Here is a 20,740-nt window from a genome sequence, read left to right as displayed (position 1 = left end):
TGCCTTGCAGAGACTGCCTGGCGCTCTGCTTTCTGAACAGCGGCACCAGCTTTGTGGCCGGCTTCGCCATCTTCTCTATCCTGGGATTCATGTCGTATGAGCAGAATGTTCCCATCTCAGAGGTGGCAGAGTCCGGTAAGATCTGACACGACGGGTCATCAGATTTTTTTTTACATTTAATCAACTTTCCTCCTGCAGGTCCTGGTCTTGCCTTCATTGCTTACCCTCGTGCCGTGACCATGATGCCTTTCTCCCCTCTGTGGGCCGCACTCTTCTTCATCATGATCGTTTTCTTAGGGCTGGACAGTCAGGTGAGCTGCTGAATACTCTTATGAACATACTTGCCAACCCTCACGGATTTTCCGGGAGACTCCCGAAATTCAGCGCCTCTTTTCCGAAAACTTCCCGGGACAAATTTTCTCCCGAAAATCTCCCGGAAATTCAGGCGGAGCTGGTAGCCACGCCCCCTCCAGCTCCATGAGAACCTGACTCAGCAATGTTGTGACCCTCTTAAACAGGACAAAACTGCCATCTACTGTACATAGAATAGAATAGAATGTAAATATATTCTGTATATATTCTACATTTAAGTGCAGTCAAGGAACATGCATTTTAGGGCAGGGGTCACCAACCTTTTTGAAACCAAGAGCTACTTGGGCACTGATAAATGCGAAGGGCTACCAGTTTGATACACACTTAAATGAATTGCCAGAAATAGCCAATTTGCTCAATTTACCTTCAATTTATAAATCTATATTTATAAAAAAATGGGTATTTTTGTCTGTCATTCCGTCGTACTTTTTTTTTAAGGGAATAAATGATGAAAAAAACACTTGAACGGCTGAAAAGAGGAGAATACAGGAAAAAAATGAAAATAAAATTTTGAAAAATAGTTTATATTCAATTTCGACTCTTTAAAATTCTAAATTCAACCGAAAAAAATGAAGAGAAAAACAAGCTATTTTGAATCTTTTTGAAAAAATTAAAAATGAATTTATGGAACATCATTAGTCATTTTTCCTGATTAAGATTTATTTTAAAATTTTGATGACATGTTTTAAATAGGTTAAAATCCAATCTGCACTTTGTTAGAATATATAACAAATTGGACCAAGCTATATTTCTAACAAAGACTAATCATTATTTCTTTTAGATTTTTCAGAACAAAAATTTTTTATGAAATTCAAAAGACTTTGAAATAAGATTTAAATTTGATTCTACAGATTTTCTAGATTTGCCAGAATAGTTTTTTGGAATTTTAATCATAATAAATTTAAAGAAATATTACACAAATATTCTTCGTCGAAAAAATAGAAGCTAAAATGAAGAATTAAATTAAAATGTATAAATTATTCTTTACAATAAAAAAAAACTACTTGAACATTGATTTAAATTGTCAGGAAAGAAGAGGAAGGAATTTAAAAGGTAAAAAGGTATGTGTTTAAAAATCCTAAAATCATTTTTAAAGTTGCATTTTTTCTCTAAAATTGTCTTTCTGAAAGTTATAAGAAGCAAATAAAAAAAAATAAATGAGTTTATTTAAACAAGTGAAGACCAAGTCTTTAAAATATTTTCTTGGATTTTCAAATTCTATTTCAGTTTTGTCTCTCTTAAAATTAAAAATGTCGAGCAAAGCGAGACCAGCTTGCTAGTAAATAAATACAATTAAAAAAATAGAGGCAGCTCACTGGTAAGTGCTGCTATTTGAGCTATTTTTAGAACAGGCCAGCGGGCGACTCATCTGGTCCTTACGGGCGACCTGGTGCCCGCGGGCACCGCGTTGGTGACCCTTGCATTAGGGGGTCTGTTCTGAAGCCCACAGTAAAGAGACGTAACTTCATCACGTCGCCTGGTTAGTGACTCCAACCCAATTTATTACACAGTCGACGAGCAAAATGAAGAAATACGCTTGCAAGTTCCAGAGCGACTGGAAACAAGAATTTCAGTTTATCCAGAAGAGTTCGAAGGGGAAAGGGTATGTTGCCTGTAAATTTTGTAGAGCAGACCCCTCCATTGAACACAGTGGCAGAACGGATATACTCAGTCATGAACGGTCAGCGACGCACCAAAAGTCCGCAGCGCAGCATCGTTCACAACCCAGTATTATGGACCACCTCGCAAAATGGAGACCCGATGCTGTAACTTATGCTGAGAGAAAGATGGCTATGCTGATAGTTGGAAGCAACATCCTGTTCTCATTTGCGGATGTCTACAACAAATCCGTGAAGGATATGTTCCCGGATTCGGAGATCGCTCGCCAGTACGCAAATGGCAGAACAAAGTTTATTCAAATAATGAAAGGTAAGTGTTATTTTTCTTAGTAACCAACAAGCACAGTACGGTTAGTAGAACAACTGTTTTTTTATTACTGTGTATTTGATAGGTGCTGTCGGAAATTCAACTATTTATTTTATTTATATATATATATAATAAAATAAATATATATAGCTAGAATTCACTGAAAGTCAAGTATTTCATATCCATATATATATATATATATATACATATATATATATAAATATATATATATGTATGAAATACATATGAAATACTCGAATTGGTGAATTATACTCCTCCCCTCTTAACCACACCCCCCGCCCCAACCACGCCTCCGCCCCACCCCCAACCACGCCCCCCTCACCCCCCTAAATAGGAGGTCTCAAGGTTGGCAAGTATGCTTATGAATGAATGACCAGCCTGTACAAATAACACTGCCTCCGCTTTAGTTTGTGTGTGTGGAGAGCCTGGTGACCGCCATCGTCGACATGTACCCTGCCGTGTTCCGACGTAAAAACCGCAGGGAGCTCTTCCTCCTGGTCGTGGCTTTTCTCTCCTTCCTGGTGGGCCTCGTCATGCTAATGGAGGTAGGTATAAAAATGAATAATTTGTTAGTGTGCAAACAATAAGCATGCTGTGAAGTACCAAGTTCTGCAATGAGTTGTCGACTTGTCCAGGGTGTACGCCGCCTTCCGCCCGAATTACCATTAATTGTTTAACGTGGAAGTTGAAAAACTTATTCGGGTGTTACATTTAGTGGTCAATTGTACGGAATATGTACTGTACTGTGCAATCTACTAATAAAAGTTCCAATCAATCAATCAATGCAGGTGAGATAGGCTCCAGCACCCCCGGCAATCCCAAAAAAAGGGACAAGCGGTAGGAAATGGATGGACGGAAGTACCAAGTTATATGACTCTGAGGTGTACGGCAGCAAAATGAGCAAATAAACATGTGTAAGTTATTAGGTAGCATTTATCACCTGCCAACAAGTTTTAATGACTAAAAAGTGTGGGCTTGCAAAAATGGCTAAAAGAGTTAGCGCTCTAAGGTTATCATGTTAACAGTTAGTAAGGGTGTGGGGAAAAAATCGATTCGAATACGAATCGCGATTCTCACGTTGTGCGATTCAGAAACGATTCTCATTTTTTTTTAAATCGATTTTTTTTTTTTTTCATCAATCCAACAAAACAATACACAGCAATACCATAACAATGCAATCCAATTCCAAAACCAAACCTGACCCAGCAACACTCAGAACTGCAATAAACAGAGCAATTGAGAGGAGACACAAACACGACACAGTAATGAAACAAAAATGAATATTATCAACAACAGTATCAATATTAGTTATAATTTCAGCATAGCAGTGATTAAAAATCCCTCATTGACATTATCATTAGACATTTATAAAAATAATAAAAAAGAACAATAGTGTCACAGTGGCTTACACTTGCATGGCATCTCATAAGCTTGACAACACACTGTGTCCAATGTTTTCACAAAGATAAAATAAGTCATATTTTTGGTTCGTTAAATAGATAAAACAAATTTACATTATTGCAGTCAGTTGATAAAACATTGTCCTTTACAATTATAAAAGCTTTTTTAAAAAATCTACTACTCTGCTAGCATGTCAGCAGACTGGGGTGGATCCTGCTGAAATCTATGTATTGAATGAATACAGAATCCTTTTGAATCGGAAAAATATCGTTTTTGAATCGAGAATCGCGTTGAATAGAAAAAAATTGATATATAATCGAATCGCGACCCCAAGAATCGATATTGAATCGAATTGTGGGACACTCAAAGATTCGCAGCCCTGACAGTTAGCATATGTCACGTGTGAAGAAATTGATAAAAAAAAAAAAGTAATAGGGATACCATTATACTACTACCACTAATAATGATAATACTAGTAATAAATAAAACATATTTTTTTAAATATTGTTGTGGGCGGTATAGCTCGGTTGGTAGAGTGGCCGTGCCAGCAACTTGAGGATTCCAGGTTCGATCCCCGCTTCCGCCATCCTAGTCACTGCCATTGTGTCCTCGGGCAAGACACTTTACCCACCTGCTCCCAGTGCCACCCACACTGCTTTAAATGTAACTTAGATATTGGGTTCTCACTATATGTAAAGCGCTTTGAGTCACTCGAGAAAAGCGCTATATAAATATAATTCACTTCACTATATAATTGTTTAAATTATATTTGATATTTTAAATACATAATAATTTAATAGTAATCGTTGAAAAAATGAAAAAGAACATGGTCTGTTTTAAAATACTGTCAAAAATGTAATGAAATGTAATCAGATTTGTTTTAATGCAATAATCCAAAGGGAAGAAGCGGTAGAAAATGGATGGATGGATAATAATAATAAGAATAGCATATTTGGTTGCTTGAATTGGTGTTCAAAATGGACATTACTACACCGTAAACCAGAATAAGTAAAAAAAAAAAAGTGAGGCATGCAAACCCGAATAAGTAAGCAGAACTCCAAAAAAGTAAGGCAATCAGTTGCAACATATTTTTGAGTTCATAAACTCAAATATTTGAGTTTATCAGATCGTGAATATATGGCGTTTATACGTTAAATCCATCCATCCATCCATTTTCTACCGCGTATCCCTTTTGGGGTTGTGGGGGGTGCTACAGCACAGTCACCACCTCAAGTGTATGTTAAATGTACTTTTATAAATTATAATCGAATTAAATTTACCAATTAAGCCAACTCAAAAATGTTCCTCCTTGTGTGTGCTGCCTGAAGAGGAAGTGCACGCAAATGCTACAAAATAAAAGCACTTCCTCTCTGTGTGAGCGTGCGCGCGCGTGCATGTAATAAGTCATACATACATACACACACAGAGTATAACAACAATACAAATCTATAATGCGATTGATTCATTCTTAATTTATTCTTGATTCGATTTAATGATGCTGAGATAGGCTCCAGCCCCACCCCGCAACCCCAAAATGGACAAGCGGTAGTAAATGGATGGATGGATGTGTTCTTTCAAAATGAGACCAAATTATGTTTAATCCACTGAGTTTTAAGTAAATGAGTTAATTATAAAAAGTAGCAGTTACATCATCTGCAAACATGTTCATATTGATTAAAAATGATATGTTTAATGAACTTAAAAAGAAGGAAAATGTTACTCACAACATTTTTAGGTAGGTACAACTTTTAACAACTTTTTAAGTTTACACTACTTATTCTTAACAATTATTTTGAGCATTATGGTTTACAGTGCATACATAATTAATCTACTCACTTTGTTTGTAGCTAAACAACAGGAAATATGGTACAAATTAATGTCAAAAGGCTAAAACAACCGTAAACTCACATTAAAAACTGTAAAAATGCATTAAATAGGGGAAGTGAGACGAAAAGTTGACATGGAACATTCAACATTGTACCAGAGAAAGTTTTATTTGGCTACATGGACTGAATTAGCGAGGACTGCAGTAATGCTTTTTTAAAATTTGAACTTTCCTAACATGAAGCACTTTCGTGTCAAACTGCATTCACCGCTAATTCTCATACTTGCCAACACTTCTGATTTTCCCTGAAGACTCCCGAAGTTCAGTGTCCCTCCCAAAAATCTCCCGGGGAAACCATTCTCCCCAATTTCTCCCGATTCCCACACAGACAATATTTGGGGCGTGCCTTAAAGGCACTGCCTTTTGCGTTCTCTACAACCCGTCGTCGTCATAGCTGCTTTTCCTCCATACACACAACGTGCCGGCCAAGACACATAATATATGTGGCTTGTACACTCAAACAACTGAATGCAACGCATACTTGGTAAACAGCCATACAGGTCACACCGAGGGTGGCCATATAAACAACTTTAACACTGTTACGAATATGCGCCACACTGTGAACCCACACCAAACAAGAATGATAAACACATTTCGGGAGAACATCTGCACCATAACACAACAGAACAAATACCCAGAAACCCTTGCAGCACTAACTCTTCCGGAACGCTACAATATACATACCCCCGCCATCCAGCCCCGCCCACCTCATTGTTATATTATTTTCAAATGTATTAGCCTTTGGAAAAAGTTAATGTTGATATCTACCTCAGAAGACTGCAAATGGAAAAGAGGCATTCCATTTTATATTAAGATTTTATTTAATATACCATTGATGTATTTTTGTTTGTTTTTTGAAAGTGGATTTTGCACTTTTAAATTATGTAAGCGTTGCTTGTTCCACATTCAGTGGCAAACTGAGCAATAATTAACATTTTATTCATGCACTTTCTCTTGCTACTTCAAGGCTTGAAACATCTGCACCGTAACACAACAAACAACAGAACAAATACCCAGAATCCCTTGCAGCATTAACTCTTCCGGGACGCTACGACATACATCCCCCGATCCCCAGCCTCGCCCACCTCCTTGTTATTTTATTTTCAAATTTATTAGTCTTTTTAAAAAGTTAATGTTGATATCCACCTCAGAAGACTGCAAATAGAAAAGAAGCATTCCATTTTTTATTAAAATTGTATTTAATATACCATTGATGTATTTTTGTTTGTTTTTTGAAAGTGGATTTTGCACTTTTAAATTATGTAAGCGTTGCTTGTTCCATATTCAGTGGCAAACTGAGCAATAATTAACGTTTTATTCATGCTCTTTCTCTTGCTACTTCAAGGCTTGAAACATCCACACCGTAACACAACAAACAACAGAACAAATACCCAGAACCCCTTGCAGCACTAACTCTTCCGGGACGCTAAAATATACATCCCCCCGCCCCCAAGCCCCGCCCACCTCATTGTTATATTATTTTCAAATGTATTAGCCTTTGGAAAAAGTTAATGTTGATATCCACCTCAGAAGACTGCAAATAGAAAAGAGGCATTCCATTTTTTTTATCAAATTTGTATTTAATAAACCATTGATGTATTTTTGTTTGTTTTTTGAAAGTGGATTTTGCACTTTTAAATTATGTAAGCGTTGCTTGTTCCATATTCAGTGGCAAACTGAGCAATAATTAACGTTTTATTCATGCACTTTCTCTTGCTACTTCAAGGCTTGAAACATCTGCACCGTAACACAACAAACACAACAGAACAAATACCAGAACCCCTTGCAGCACTAACTCTTCCGGGACGCTATAATATACATCCTCCGATCCCCAGCCCCGCCCACCTCATTGTTATTTTATTTTCAAATTCATTAGCCTTTGGAAAAAGTTAATGTTGATATCCACCTCAGAAGACTGCAAATAGAAAAGAGGCATTCCATTTTTTTAATTAAAATTGTATTTAATATACCATTGATGTATTTTGGTTTGTTTTTTGAAAGTTGATTTTGCACTATTACATAATATAAGCGTTGCTTGTTCCATATTCAGTGTTAAAGTAAATCAGTGTAGCAAACTGAGCAATAATTAACGTTTTATTCATGCACTTTCTCTTGCTACTTCAAGGCTTGAATGTTGGATTCATTCTTTATTGTTATTTTATTTTCAAATGTATTATTAGCCTGTGGAAAAAGCTTATTTTGATATTTACCTCAGAAGGCTGCAAATAGAAATGAGGCATTACATTTTTATTAAAATTTTATTTGATATGCCATTGATATTTTTGTATTATTATTATTAGAAACTAAATTTTGCATGTCACTATAAAGTTATATAAGCCTTGCTTGTTCAATATTCAATTCAAAACTGGTTTGGGTCCCTATTAAAAGGTTAATTTGTTCAACCCTGGCCCACGGCTTTGTTCAGTTTTAAATTTTGGCCCACTCTGTATTTGAGTTTGACACCCCTGATATAGCATAAATGAATATGGTGGAAATATTACTATTTTATTCCAAACATGCATACATCATGCGTACATCACTTATTCCAGGAAAGCTTATGAAGCTAATGAAGTGTTGCTCTTTCCAGGGTGGGATGTACGTCTTCCAGCTCTTCGACTACTACGCCGCCAGTGGCATGTGTCTTCTCTTCATGGGCCTCTTTGAGACCGTCTGCATCGCTTGGGTCTACGGTAAGCTGCCTTTAAACAGGAAGTGCTACTGTAGGGTTTAAGTTAAAGGCCTACTGAAAGCCACTACTAGCGACCACGCAGTCTGATAGTTTATATATCAATGATGAAATATTAACATTGCAACACATGCCAATACGGCCGCTTTAGTTTACTAAATTGCAATTTTTAATTTCCCGCAAAGTTTCCCGTTGAAAACGTCACGGAATGATGACCCGTATGATGACGTTATTGGTTGGAGGGGACATATTAGCACAGCACTACTTACGGCTAAAAGTCATCTCTTTTCATCATGCAATTACACAGTATTTTGGACATCTGTGTTGCTGAATCTTTTGCAATTTATTCGATTAATAATGGAGACGTCAAAGAAGAATGCTGTAGGTGGAAAGCGGTGGATTGCAGCTGCCTTTAGCAACCGAAACACAGCCGGTGTTTGTTTGTTGTGAAGCTTTAACACAGAGCGGTCAAGCGAACATGTTTCTCTACGTCAACCAGCAAGTTTTTGGATGGGAAAATTGTGATATTAAGTTGGCTCTCACCGGAGACTTTAGTGGATTACGCGACTTCATCCTGCAGCTCAAAAAGGCAGCTGTGATCTTGGCTCCTCGGCTTCTCTCAGAGACACTGGCGTTCACCGCAGTCATCCGATTTTCAGGTGTGATTTTATAATCTCACTAAAATACTATTAACACAATAAGCAGATAAGGGATTTTCCAGAATTATCCTAGTAAATGTGTGTAATTAAATTTGAAACACTCCCACTGCCGCCGTCTGGAGCCGTCGCCTTTTTTTTTTTTAGTGTTTCACTCTAACTTTCCTCATCCACAAATCTTTCATCCTCGCTCAAATTAATGGGGAAATTGTCGCTTTCTCGTTCCAAATTGCTCTTACTGCTGGTGGCTCACATTATAAACAATGTTCAGATGTGCGGAGCACTCACACCGGTTCTGCTACTTCTGGTACAGGCAAGGCTTTTTTATTAGCGACCATAAAATGCGAACTTTATCGTCAATGTTCTCTACTAAATCCTTTCAGCAAAAATATGGCAATATCGCGAAATGATCAAGTATGACACATAGAATGGACCTGCTATCCCCGTTTGAATAAGAAAATCTTATTTCAGTAGGCCTTTAAAGTACCAATGATTGTCACACACACACACACACACACACACACACACACACACACACACACACACACACACACACACACACACACACACACACACACTAGGTGTGGTGAAATGTGTCATGCACTTTCTCTTGCTACTTCAGGGCTTGTAACATCTGCACCGTAAGACAACAAACACAACAGGGGTTCTGGGTAATAAATACCCAGAACCCCTTGCAGCACTAACTCTACCGGGACGCTTCAATATACATCCCCCGATCCCCAGCCCCGCCCACCTCATTGTTTACACACACACACACACACACACACACACACACACACACACACACACACACACATACACACACACACACACACACACAAGGTGTGGTGAAATGTGTCCTCTGCAATTGACCCATCTCCTTGTTCACCCCCTGGGAGGTGAGGGGAGCAGTCAAGCAGTCATTTTTGGTGATTTAACCCCCAATTCCAACCCTTGATGCTGAGTGCCAAGCAGGGATGAAATGGGTCCCATTTTTTAAGTCTTCGGTATGACTCGGCCGGGGTTTGAACTCACAACCTACCGATCTCAGGGCGGACTCTCTAACCACTATGTTCGAAAAAAAGATGTCTCGATTTCGATATTTCAGGTGCGGATCGCTTTTACGATAACATCGAAGACATGATCGGCTACCGCCCTGGGCCTTATATCAAATACTGCTGGTTGTTCTTCACCCCGGCCACCTGCATTGTGAGTTCCACACCTCTTCTCATGACAATTTAGTAAGAAATGGTACAAAATATGACTTGCCGAATGTCTCATTGTGTCCATAGGGTACATTTGCATTCTCCCTCATTAAATACACCCCTTTAAAATACAACAATGAGTATGTGTACCCGTGGTGGGGGTACGTGATTGGCTGGCTGCTGGCTCTTTCCTCCATGGTTTGCATCCCTCTTTGGATGGTGTACAAGATCAGCACCACCCAGGGGACATTCAGAGAGGTAAAAAAACACCTCATTTCTTTATTTCTTGAAGAAATTACATTTTTGTCTTTCCTCCAGCGCATTCAACTGCTCATCACGCCATCAGAGGATTTGCCCAAAACAAAGCGGGAGCAGGAGAGGTTGCTGGCCATTTTTGCTCCAGAGGATAACACCAGCAGGAATAAAAATGGCTACCAACCCGTCTCGGAGCAAGACTCCAACTTATGAGGCTCCAATTAATTTTCTATATGCACCACTTAGATGGATTTGATATAGCCCTGAAGCCATATTTGTATATTATTATTGTAATATCATGAGTGATTTTTGTATTTACAAGAATGCAATAAAATGTATTTTATATTTTAAGGTGAACTATCTGATGAAAATATGAAAGATTACTGTTATATAACTAATGTATCAATGTAGTTTTTTATTTTGACTGTAACAAATTGTCTGTATACAAATAATTTGTGTCTGTTTTTAGATAAAGGTGTAAAATCCGACAGAAAAAACATGTGTAAATCACTATCCTTCCAAGTATAACTTTTGAAAGATTGATTAATTGAAACTTTTATTAGTAGATTGCATGATTCAGTACATATTCCGTACAATTGACCACTAAATGCTAACACCAGAATAAGTTTTTCAACTTCTTTAAGTCGGGGTCCACGTTAATCCATTCATGGTAAGCACTTTATCTGTATTTACAAACCCTTACAAGGGAAAATACTGGGGACAGAACATATTTCACAAGTTAACCCTAAAGCATTCTGGGATTTTTGGGGGCTAAAACATCTAAAGATGGTCATACCCAAGGTACAAACCCCATTTCTATATGAGTTGGAAAATTGTGTTAGATGTAAATATAAACGGAATACAATGATTCGCAAATCATTTTCAACCCATATTCAGTTGAATATGCTACACAGACAGCATATTTGATGTTAAAACTGATAAACATTTTTGTTGTTGTTGCAAATAATCACCGACATCAATCTCTAAAGGATATCACCACATGGGCTCAGGAACACTTCATACAACCACTGTCAGTAACTACAGTTGGTCGCTACATCTGTAAGTGCAAGTTAAAACTCTTACTATGCAAAGCGAAAGCCATCTATCAACAACACCCAGGCACGCCGCCGGCTTCGCTGGGCCCGAACTCATCTAAGATGGATTGATGCAAAGTGGAAAAGTTCTGTGGTCTGACGAGTCCACATTTCAAATTATATTTGGAAACTGTGGACGTGGTGTCCTCCAGAACAAAGAGGAAAAGAATCATCCGGATTGTTATAGGCGCAAAGTTCAAAAGCCAGCATCTGTGATGGTATGGGGGTGTATTAGTGCCCAAGGCATGGGTAACTTACACATCTGTGAAGGCACCATTAATGCTGAATGGGCCATACAGGTTTTGGAGCAACATATGTTGTCATCCAAGCAACGGTCTCATGGACACCCCTGCTTATTTCAGCAAAACAATGCCAAGCCATGTGTTACAACAGCGTGGCTTCATAGTAAAAGAGTGCGGGTACTCTCCCGGCCCGCCTGCAGTCCAGACATGTCTCCCATCGAAAATATGTGGCGCATTATGAAGCGTAAAATACGACAACTGTTGAACAACTTGAGCTGTACATCAAGCAAGAATGGTAAAGAATTCCACTTTCAAAGCTTCAACAATTAGTTTTCTCAGTTCCCAAATGTTTATTGAGTGTTGTTAAAAGAAAATGTGATGTAACACATTGTCGAACATGCCCTTTCCCAACTACTTTGGCACGTGTTGCAGCCATGAATGTTTATTGAGTGTTGTTAAAAGAAAATGTGATGTAACACATTGTTGAACATGCCCTTTCCCAACTACTTTGGCACGTGTTGCAGCCATGAAATTCTAAGTTAATTATCATTTGCAAAAAAAAATTAAGTTTATGAGTTTGAACATCACATATGTTGTCTATGTAGTATTTTTTTTCTTCTTTGTCATGAAAAAGGGAGTTTTTTGGGTTTTATTTATTTTTTCTTCTTTGACACGTAAAAGGGAGGTTTTTGTCATGAAAAATTTAGTTTTTCGGGGTTGGTGCACTATTTGTAAGTGTATTTTGTGTTTTTTATGTTGATTCAATTGATAAAAAAAAATAAAAATAGAATAAACTAAAATAATTTAAAATTATTCTGCGGCCCGGTGGTTGGGGACCACTGATTTAGGGCTATATAAATAAACATTGATTGATTGATTGTATCAGCATAAAAAAATAAAATAAATAAATATCATACATTAAAAAGTAAATAAGAAATGAGTGCTTATTTTAATTGTAAAAAAATCAACACTCATTTTAAAAAAACATGCTAGTTCGTCACAACTTTTAAAAAAGAATGACAACCATCGGCTATATTTTTGCCTTTTTACGTCACTGTCGTTGCCGTCTTGTGATTGGCTGACACCCATTACGTCACCGCGTTGACACTCACTACGTACCCCCCGAAGGTGGCCCCCCTTCCTCCCCGTCATGCACCGGGGCATGACTGAGGAAAGATGGCGGAAGGAGGAGCGGCCGATCTGGAAACCCAGAGAGGAGAGGTCGCGGCACTCATGAAAACGCAACTAAAAAAAGGAGACACTTGGTGAGACTCGAGTTGGAACATTTTGGACAAGTGTTCGCGGCGGCTGACAACGTCGCGGAGCTTGTGGAAAGTGGCGCTAATGGGCCGTGTTGACATTTAGCTTGGAGCTAGCTCGCATGTGTGTCAGTTAGCGTCGGTTTAGTTCCACGCTGCTACCTTTTTAAAGTTGAAATTGCAGTGTTTATTAGTCGCTGACACTAAGCAGCGCTTCAACTCAATATTTGCGGAAGCACCGTGACCAAGCAAGCTAGCTGTCAGTGAGTCGACTTTCTTTAGGGCGGAGTCTGATAAAGAAGCACCTGTCAAAACCACAGAGCCAGCTGGCCTCCAACTAAGCAACTCAACTCTGCGTTAACACTTGTACCACAAATGTTTACTTCTTCAAAGTTAAAGGCCTACTGAAATGACATTTTCTTATTTAAACGGGGATAGCAGGTCCATTCTATGTGTCATACTTGATCATTTTGCGATATTGCCATATTTTTGCTCAAATAAATTAGTAGAGAACATCGACGATAAAGTTCGCAACTTTTGGTCGCTATGCAGACGATGTGCGCGTGACGTCACCGGTGTGAGGGCTCCACACATCTCACATTGTTTATAATGTGAGCCACCAGCAGTAAGAGCAATTCGGACCGAGAAAGCAACGATTTTTCCATTAATTTGAGCAAGAATGAAAGATTTGTGGATGAGGAAAGTTAGAGTGAAGCACTAAAAAAAAGGTGGCGGCAGTTGGAGCGTTTCAGATGTAATTAGACACATTTACTAGGATAATTCTGGAAAAATCCCTTATCTACTTATTGCGTTAATAGTATTTTAGTGAGATTATAAAGTCATACCTGAAAGTCGGATGGCTGCGGTGAACCCCAGTGTCCCTGATTGTAAATAATGTAAATAATTCAATGTCCATACTATGATGATTAACTTGTGTGATGACTGTATTATGTTGAGTGTTGATAGTATATATTTGTACCATGAATTGATTAACGTGGACCCCAACTTAAATAAGTTGAAAAACTTAGTGGTCAATTGTACGGAATATGTACTGAACTGTGCAATCTACTAATAAAAGTATCGATCAATCAATCAATCAATCTGATAGAAGCCGAGGAGCCAAGAGCGAGGATGAAAGATTTTTGGATGAGAAAAGTTAGAGGGAAGCACTAAAAAAAAAGAAAAGGCGACGGCGGCAGTCGGAGCGTTTCAGATGTAATTAGACACATTTACTAGGATAATTCTGGAAAAATCCCTTATCTGCTTATTGTGTTAATAGTATTTTAGTGAGATTATAAAGTCATACCTGAAAGTCGGATGGCTGCGGTGAACCCCAGTGTCCCTGATTGTAAATAATGTAAATAATTCAATGTCCATACTATGATGATTAACTTGTGTGATGACTGTATTATGTTGAGTGTTGATAGTATATATTTGTACCATGAATTGATTAACGTGGACCCCAACTTAAACAAGTTGAAAAACTTAGTGGTCAATTGTACGGAATATGTACTGAACTGTGCAATCTACTAATAAAAGTATCGATCAATCAATCAATCAATCTGATAGAAGCCGAGGAGCCAAGAGCGAGGATGAAAGATTTTTGGATGAGAAAAGTTAGAGGGAAGCACTAAAAAAAAAGAAAAGGCGACGGCTCCAGACGGCGGCAGTCGGAGCGTTTCAGATGTAATTAGACACATTTACTAGGATAATTCTGGAAAAATCCCTTATCTGCTTATTGTGTTAATAGTATTTTAGTGAGATTATAAAGTCATACCTGAAAGTCGGATGGCTGCGGTGAACCCCAGTGTCCCTGATTGTAAATAATGTAAATAATTCAATGTCCATACTATGATGATTAACTTGTGTGATGACTGTATTATGTTGAGTGTTGATAGTATATATTTGTACCATGAATTGATTAACGTGGACCCCAACTTAAATAAGTTGAAAAACTTAGTGGTCAATTGTACGGAATATGTACTGAACTGTGCAATCTACTAATAAAAGTATCGATCAATCAATCAATCAATCTGATAGAAGCCGAGGAGCCAAGAGCGAGGATGAAAGATTTTTGGATGAGAAAAGTTAGAGGGAAGCACTAAAAAAAAAGAAAAGGCGACGGCTCCAGACGGCGGCAGTCGGAGCGTTTCAGATGTAATTAGACACATTTACTAGGATAATTCTGGAAAAATCCCTTATCTGCTTATTGTGTTAATAGTATTTTAGTGAGATTATAAAGTCATACCTGAAAGTCGGATGGCTGCGGTGAACCCCAGTGTCCCTGATTGTAAATAATGTAAATAATTCAATGTCCATACTATGATGATTAACTTGTGTGATGACTGTATTATGTTGAGTGTTGATAGTATATATTTGTACCATGAATTGATTAACGTGGACCCCAACTTAAATAAGTTGAAAAACTTAGTGGTCAATTGTACGGAATATGTACTGAACTGTGCAATCTACTAATAAAAGTATCGATCAATCAATCAATCAATCTGATAGAAGCCGAGGAGCCAAGAGCGAGGATGAAAGATTTTTGGATGAGAAAAGTTAGAGGGAAGCACTAAAAAAAAAGAAAAGGCGACGGCTCCAGACGGCGGCAGTCGGAGCGTTTCAGATGTAATTAGACACATTTACTAGGATAATTCTGGAAAAATCCCTTATCTGCTTATTGTGTTAATAGTATTTTAGTGAGATTATAAAGTCACACCTGAAAGTCGAATGGCTGCGGTGAACCCCAGTGTCTCTGATAGAAGCCGAGGAGCCAATATCACAGCGGCCTTTTTGAGCTGCAGGATGAGGTCGCGTAATCCACTCAAGTCTCCTGTAAGAACCAACTTAATATCACAATTTTCCCATCCAAAAAATTGCTGGTTGACGTAGAGAAACATGTTCGCTTGGCTGCTCTGTGTTAAAGCTTCTCAACAAACAATGTAACACCAGCTGTGTTTTGGTGCTAAAGGCAGCTGCAATCCACCGCTTTCCACCAACAGCATTATTCTTTAGTCTCCATTATTAATTGAACAAATTGCAAAAGATTCAGCTACACAGATGTCCAAAATACTGTGTAATTATGCGATGAAAAGAGACTACTTTTAGCCGTAAGTGGTGCTGGGCTAATATGTCCCCTCCAACCAATAATGTCACAAATACACGTTATCATTCCGCGACACTTTCAACAGGAAACTAAGTGGGAAATTTAAAATTGTAATTTAGTAAACTAAACAGGCCGTATTGGCATGTGTTGCAATGTTAAGATTTCATCATTGATGTATAAACTATTAGACTGCGTGGTTAGTAGTAGTGGGTTTAAAGGCCTACTGAAATGAGATTTTCTTATTTAAACGGGGATAGCAGGTCCATTCTATGTGTCATACTTGATCATTTTGCGATATCCCCGTATTTTTGCTGAAAGGATTTAGTAGAGAGTTTCGACGATAAAGTTTGCAACTTTTGGTCGCTGATAAAAAGCCTTGCCTGTACCAGAAGTAGCAGACATATTATGCGCGTGATGTCACGGGTTGTGGAGTTCCTTACATCTGAACATTGTTTACAATCATGGCCACCAGCAGCGAGAGCGATTGGGACAGAAAAAGTGACAATTTCCCCATTAATTTGAGCGAGGATGAAAGATTCGTGGATGAGGAAAGTGAGAGTGAAGGACTAGGAAAAAAAAAATATATAAGACTATACGGGGATGGCGTGGCGCAGTGGAAGAGTGGAACCAGGGTCCCTGGTTCAATCCCCACCTAGTACCAACCTCGTCACGTCCGTTGTGTCCTGAGCAAAACACTTCACCCTTTCTCCTGATGAGTGCTGGTTAGCGCCTTGCATTGCAGCTCCCTCCATCAGTGTGTGAATGTGTGTGTGAATGGGTAAATGTGGAAGTGGTGTCAAAGCGCTTTGAGTACTTTGAAGGTGGAAAAGCGCCATACTGTATTTATCATTTATCAGTTATACAGTGAGAGCGATTCAGATGTTATTAGACAAATTTACTAGGATAATTCTGGAAAATCCCATATCTGCTTATTGTGTTACTAAAGTAAAGTTAAAAGTTAAAGTATCAATGATTGTCACACACACATACTAGGTGTGGCGAAATTATCCTCTGCATTTCACCCATCACCATGGGGGGGTGAGGGGAGCAGTGGGCAGCAGCAGTGCTGCGCCCAGGAATCATTTATGGTGATTCAACCCCCTATTCCAACCCTTGATGCTGAGTGCCAAGAAGGGAGGCAATGGGTCCCATTTTTTTAAATAAATGGGACCCATTGCCTATGACTCGGCCGTGGTTTGAACTCCCAACCCACCGATCTCAGGGCGGACACTCCAACCACTAGGCCACTGAGTAGGTTACTAGTGTTTTAGTGAGATTATATGGTCGTACCAATACAACCTGAAGGTCGGCCCCGCACCTTTCTTCAGCACCAGTCCAATATGTCGAATAGACAACTTTAATTTGTCAAGTGTGGGGCACAAGCGTTGCTACTACCAAAAGTAGCATTACTGCTAATATGTAGCATCATTTGAAAAGTCACCTGCTAATAACTTTAATAAATACAGTTTTGGTAAATTGACTTAGTTGGGATTTCCTTCTCGGCATGAAAGTTTAAAAGTAGCATATATTAGTGCAGTATGAACAAGAATGTTTTAATGTAGGCACATAGAATCATCACACTGCTCCAATTATATGTATCCAGTGTTCATTCAAGGCCAAGGCAAAATACAGAGAAATATATCGTATATCACGATATGGCCTAAAAATATCGCGGTATTAAAAAAAGGCAATATCGCCTAGCCCTAGTCTACATTAAAACTTTATTCTTCATCCTGCATTAATATATACTCAGCAGAGAAGGAAAACACAACTAAATACATTGACCAAAACTGTATTTATTAACAGTTATTAGCGAGTAACTTTTCAAATGATGCTACATATTAGCTGTAATGCTACTTCTGGTAGCAACGCTTGTGCCCCACACTTGACAAATTAAGGTTGTCTATTCGACATCTTCCCGCTTGAAGCCGAACCACCGCCAGAAGATGGACCCCCTGCTGTTTTTCTTGGGAATTAATTTTTCCTTCATTTGTTACCAGATTCTCACCTTCTTTCTCTCGTATTACCACTCGCACGGCTTCGCTAGCATCACAGCTAACGTTACCTCGCTGCTCGGAGAGGGCGTGTGACGTTGCACGCGTGATGATGATGTAAGAAGGTGCGCTTGTTTTAAATGTCTGTGAGAAGGAGAGACAAGAAAGAGGTAGCGATGCATGCAGTCTAATGCCCGCAGCTAAAAACAACTGCGTGAGAATGTATTGTCCAATATCACAATATATCCATCCATCCATTTTCTACCACTTATTCCCTTTTGGGGTCGCGGGGCGCGCTGGCGCCTATCTCAGCTACAATGGGGCGCTGGCGCCTATCTCGGCTACAATCGGGTGGAAGGTGGGGTACACCCTGGACAAGTCGCCACCTCATCGCAGGGCCAACACAGATAGACAGAAAACATTCACACTCACATTCACACACTAAGGCCAATTTAGTGTTGCCAATCACCCTATCCCCAGGTGCATGTCATAGTCATTGTATATATCACAGAGACAAACCTGCGATATATTATGTATATCGATATATCGCCCAGCCCTATGAGATCAAGTATGCCTTGCATTCACTTGTGTGTGTAAAGAGCCGTAAACATTATGTTTGTATGGAGGGAAAACGGACTTGACGACAGGTTGTAGAACACGCTAAAGGCAGTGCCTTTAAGGCACGCTCCCAATATTGTTGTTCGGGCAGAAATCGGGAGAAATTCGGGAGAATGGTTACTCCGGGAGTTTTTCGGGAGGAGCACTGAAATTCAGGAGTCTCCCGGGAAAATTGAGAGGCTTGGAAAGTGTGGTTTACAATGAAGTGGCAGGAATGTTTAGGGTAAGCACACTTCCTGTATTTAAACATAATGTTCTGTTTATCCATCCATCCATTTTCTACCGCTTATTAACTTCGGGGTCGCGGGGGGCGCTGGAGCATATCTCAGCTACAATCGGGCAAGTCGCCACCTCATCGCAGATGTTCTAATTATGTTTTTCTGTATTCACATGTATTTTAAGTACAAACAATATTTTAGTTTTACAAGCAAATATTACAAAAATATATAAAAAAAACCCAAATGTACAGTTTAGTGCAGGGGTCGGGAACCTTTTTGGCTGAGAGAGCCATACAAGCCAAATATATTAAAAATTATTTCCGTGAGAGCCATATACTTTTTTTTTAAAGACTGAATACAACTAAATGCGTGCATTTTTAAGTAGGACCAATATTTTTAGAGTATAATAAGTCTCTTATTCTTTTTTTAATAACAATGTTATTCTCTGGGTGGCAGAGGGGTTAGTGCGTCTGCCTCACAATACGAAGTTCCTGCAGTCCTGGGTTCAAATCCAGGCTGAGGATCTTTCTGTGTGGAGTTTGCATGTTCTCCCCGTGAATGCGTGGGTTCCCTCCGGGTACTCCGGCTTCCTCCCACTTCCAAAGACATGCACCTGGGGATAGGTTGATTGGCAACACTAAATTGGCCCTAGTGTGTGAATGTGAGTGTGAATGTTGTCTGTCTTTCTGTGTTGGCCCTGCGATGAGGTGGCGACTTGTCCAGGGTGTACCCCGCCTTCCGCCCGATTGTAGCAGAGATAGGCGCCAGCGCCCCCCGCGACCCCGAAAGGGAATAAGCGGTAGAAAATGGATGGATGGATGGATGTTATTCTGAAGCCAACCAACAATAAATAAAATACTTCTTACCATTAATGCGGCTTCTTGAACAGGTGCGGTAGAAACCGGATGGATGGATTAAAATGCATGAGAATGTTTTATATTTTGAACGTTATTTTTGACATTGTGATTACCAGCGGAGTTCATTCATTCCTCATTGTGTTAAGCAATGTCAGCTAAGATTTATCTGAGAGCCAGGTGCAGTGATCAAAAGAGCCACATCTGGCTCTAGAGCCATAGGTTCCCTACCCCTGGTTTAGTGTATACTTGCCAAGTGTTCCGATTTTCACGGGAGACTCACGATTTTCAGTGTCCCTCCCGAAAATCTCCTGGGCCAACCTTTCTCCCGATTTCCACCCGGACAACAATATTGGGGGCGTGCCATAAAGGCACTACCTTTAGCATCCTCTCTCACCGGAAAAGGAGACTATCATATATGTCTCCGTTATCCATAGGTAAATGGTAAATGGGTTGTACTTGTGTACCGCTTTTCTACCTTTTTTTTAAGGAACTCAAAAGCGCTTTGACACTATTTCCTAGGGGTGTAACGGTACACAAAAATTTTGGTTTGGTACGTACCTCAGTTCAGAGTTCACAGTTCGGTTCATTCTTGGTACAGTAAGAAAACAACAAAATATACATTTTTTGATTATTTATTTAACAAATTTGCCAAATCTTCCACCAAAAATAATTTTCTTAGTGGAATATTTTATGTGAAGTAATCGGAAACTTGGATAGGTCAATAATTCATAATAACATTGATTTTGATTCAATATTATGTTTTGAGTAATGACAGTTTGAAAGAAAAAAAAAAAACAGCTCTGTTTTATTAGTCAGCGTTGCAACTTTTTCTAAATTACTTTTAGCCTTTAAGCTTTTTTTATTTCACTTTTGTTTATGTTTTTGTTTATTTTAAAAGTATTTTTAGAATGTGCTGTGGGCCTTAAAAACATTAGCTGTGGGCCG

The 20,740-nt window shown here is 39.0% G+C and overlaps 2 protein-coding genes across 6 annotated transcripts in view; both read left to right on the top strand.

The window, feature by feature from the left end:
- LOC133561201 (sodium- and chloride-dependent GABA transporter 2-like) overlaps positions 1-11,023 on the top strand; it is a 47,020-nt gene extending 35,997 nt beyond the window's left edge. The window contains exons 9-15 of the mRNA XM_061914505.1: positions 11-135; positions 199-311; positions 2,727-2,864; positions 8,193-8,295; positions 10,056-10,156; positions 10,240-10,410; positions 10,471-11,023. Of these exons, the coding sequence (XP_061770489.1) occupies positions 11-135; positions 199-311; positions 2,727-2,864; positions 8,193-8,295; positions 10,056-10,156; positions 10,240-10,410; positions 10,471-10,620 (901 nt within the window). The 3' untranslated portion in view covers positions 10,621-11,023. The remainder of the gene's footprint in view (positions 1-10; positions 136-198; positions 312-2,726; positions 2,865-8,192; positions 8,296-10,055; positions 10,157-10,239; positions 10,411-10,470) is intronic.
- A 1,826-nt stretch (positions 11,024-12,849) lies between these two features.
- LOC133561200 (ubiquitin carboxyl-terminal hydrolase 15-like) overlaps positions 12,850-20,740 on the top strand; it is a 43,640-nt gene continuing 35,749 nt past the window's right edge. For all 5 annotated transcript variants that reach the window (XM_061914501.1, XM_061914499.1, XM_061914498.1 and 2 more), the window contains exon 1: positions 12,850-13,008. In XM_061914501.1, coding sequence (XP_061770485.1) covers positions 12,920-13,008 — 89 coding nt within the window. In that variant the 5' untranslated portion in view covers positions 12,850-12,919. The remainder of the gene's footprint in view (positions 13,009-20,740) is intronic.

This window comes from Nerophis ophidion, linkage group LG10, assembly GCF_033978795.1.
Source record: "Nerophis ophidion isolate RoL-2023_Sa linkage group LG10, RoL_Noph_v1.0, whole genome shotgun sequence".
Lineage (NCBI taxonomy): Eukaryota > Metazoa > Chordata > Actinopteri > Syngnathiformes > Syngnathidae > Nerophis > Nerophis ophidion.
Note: the sequence above shows the minus strand (reverse complement) of the source record. Positions and strands in the feature narration are given on the sequence as shown.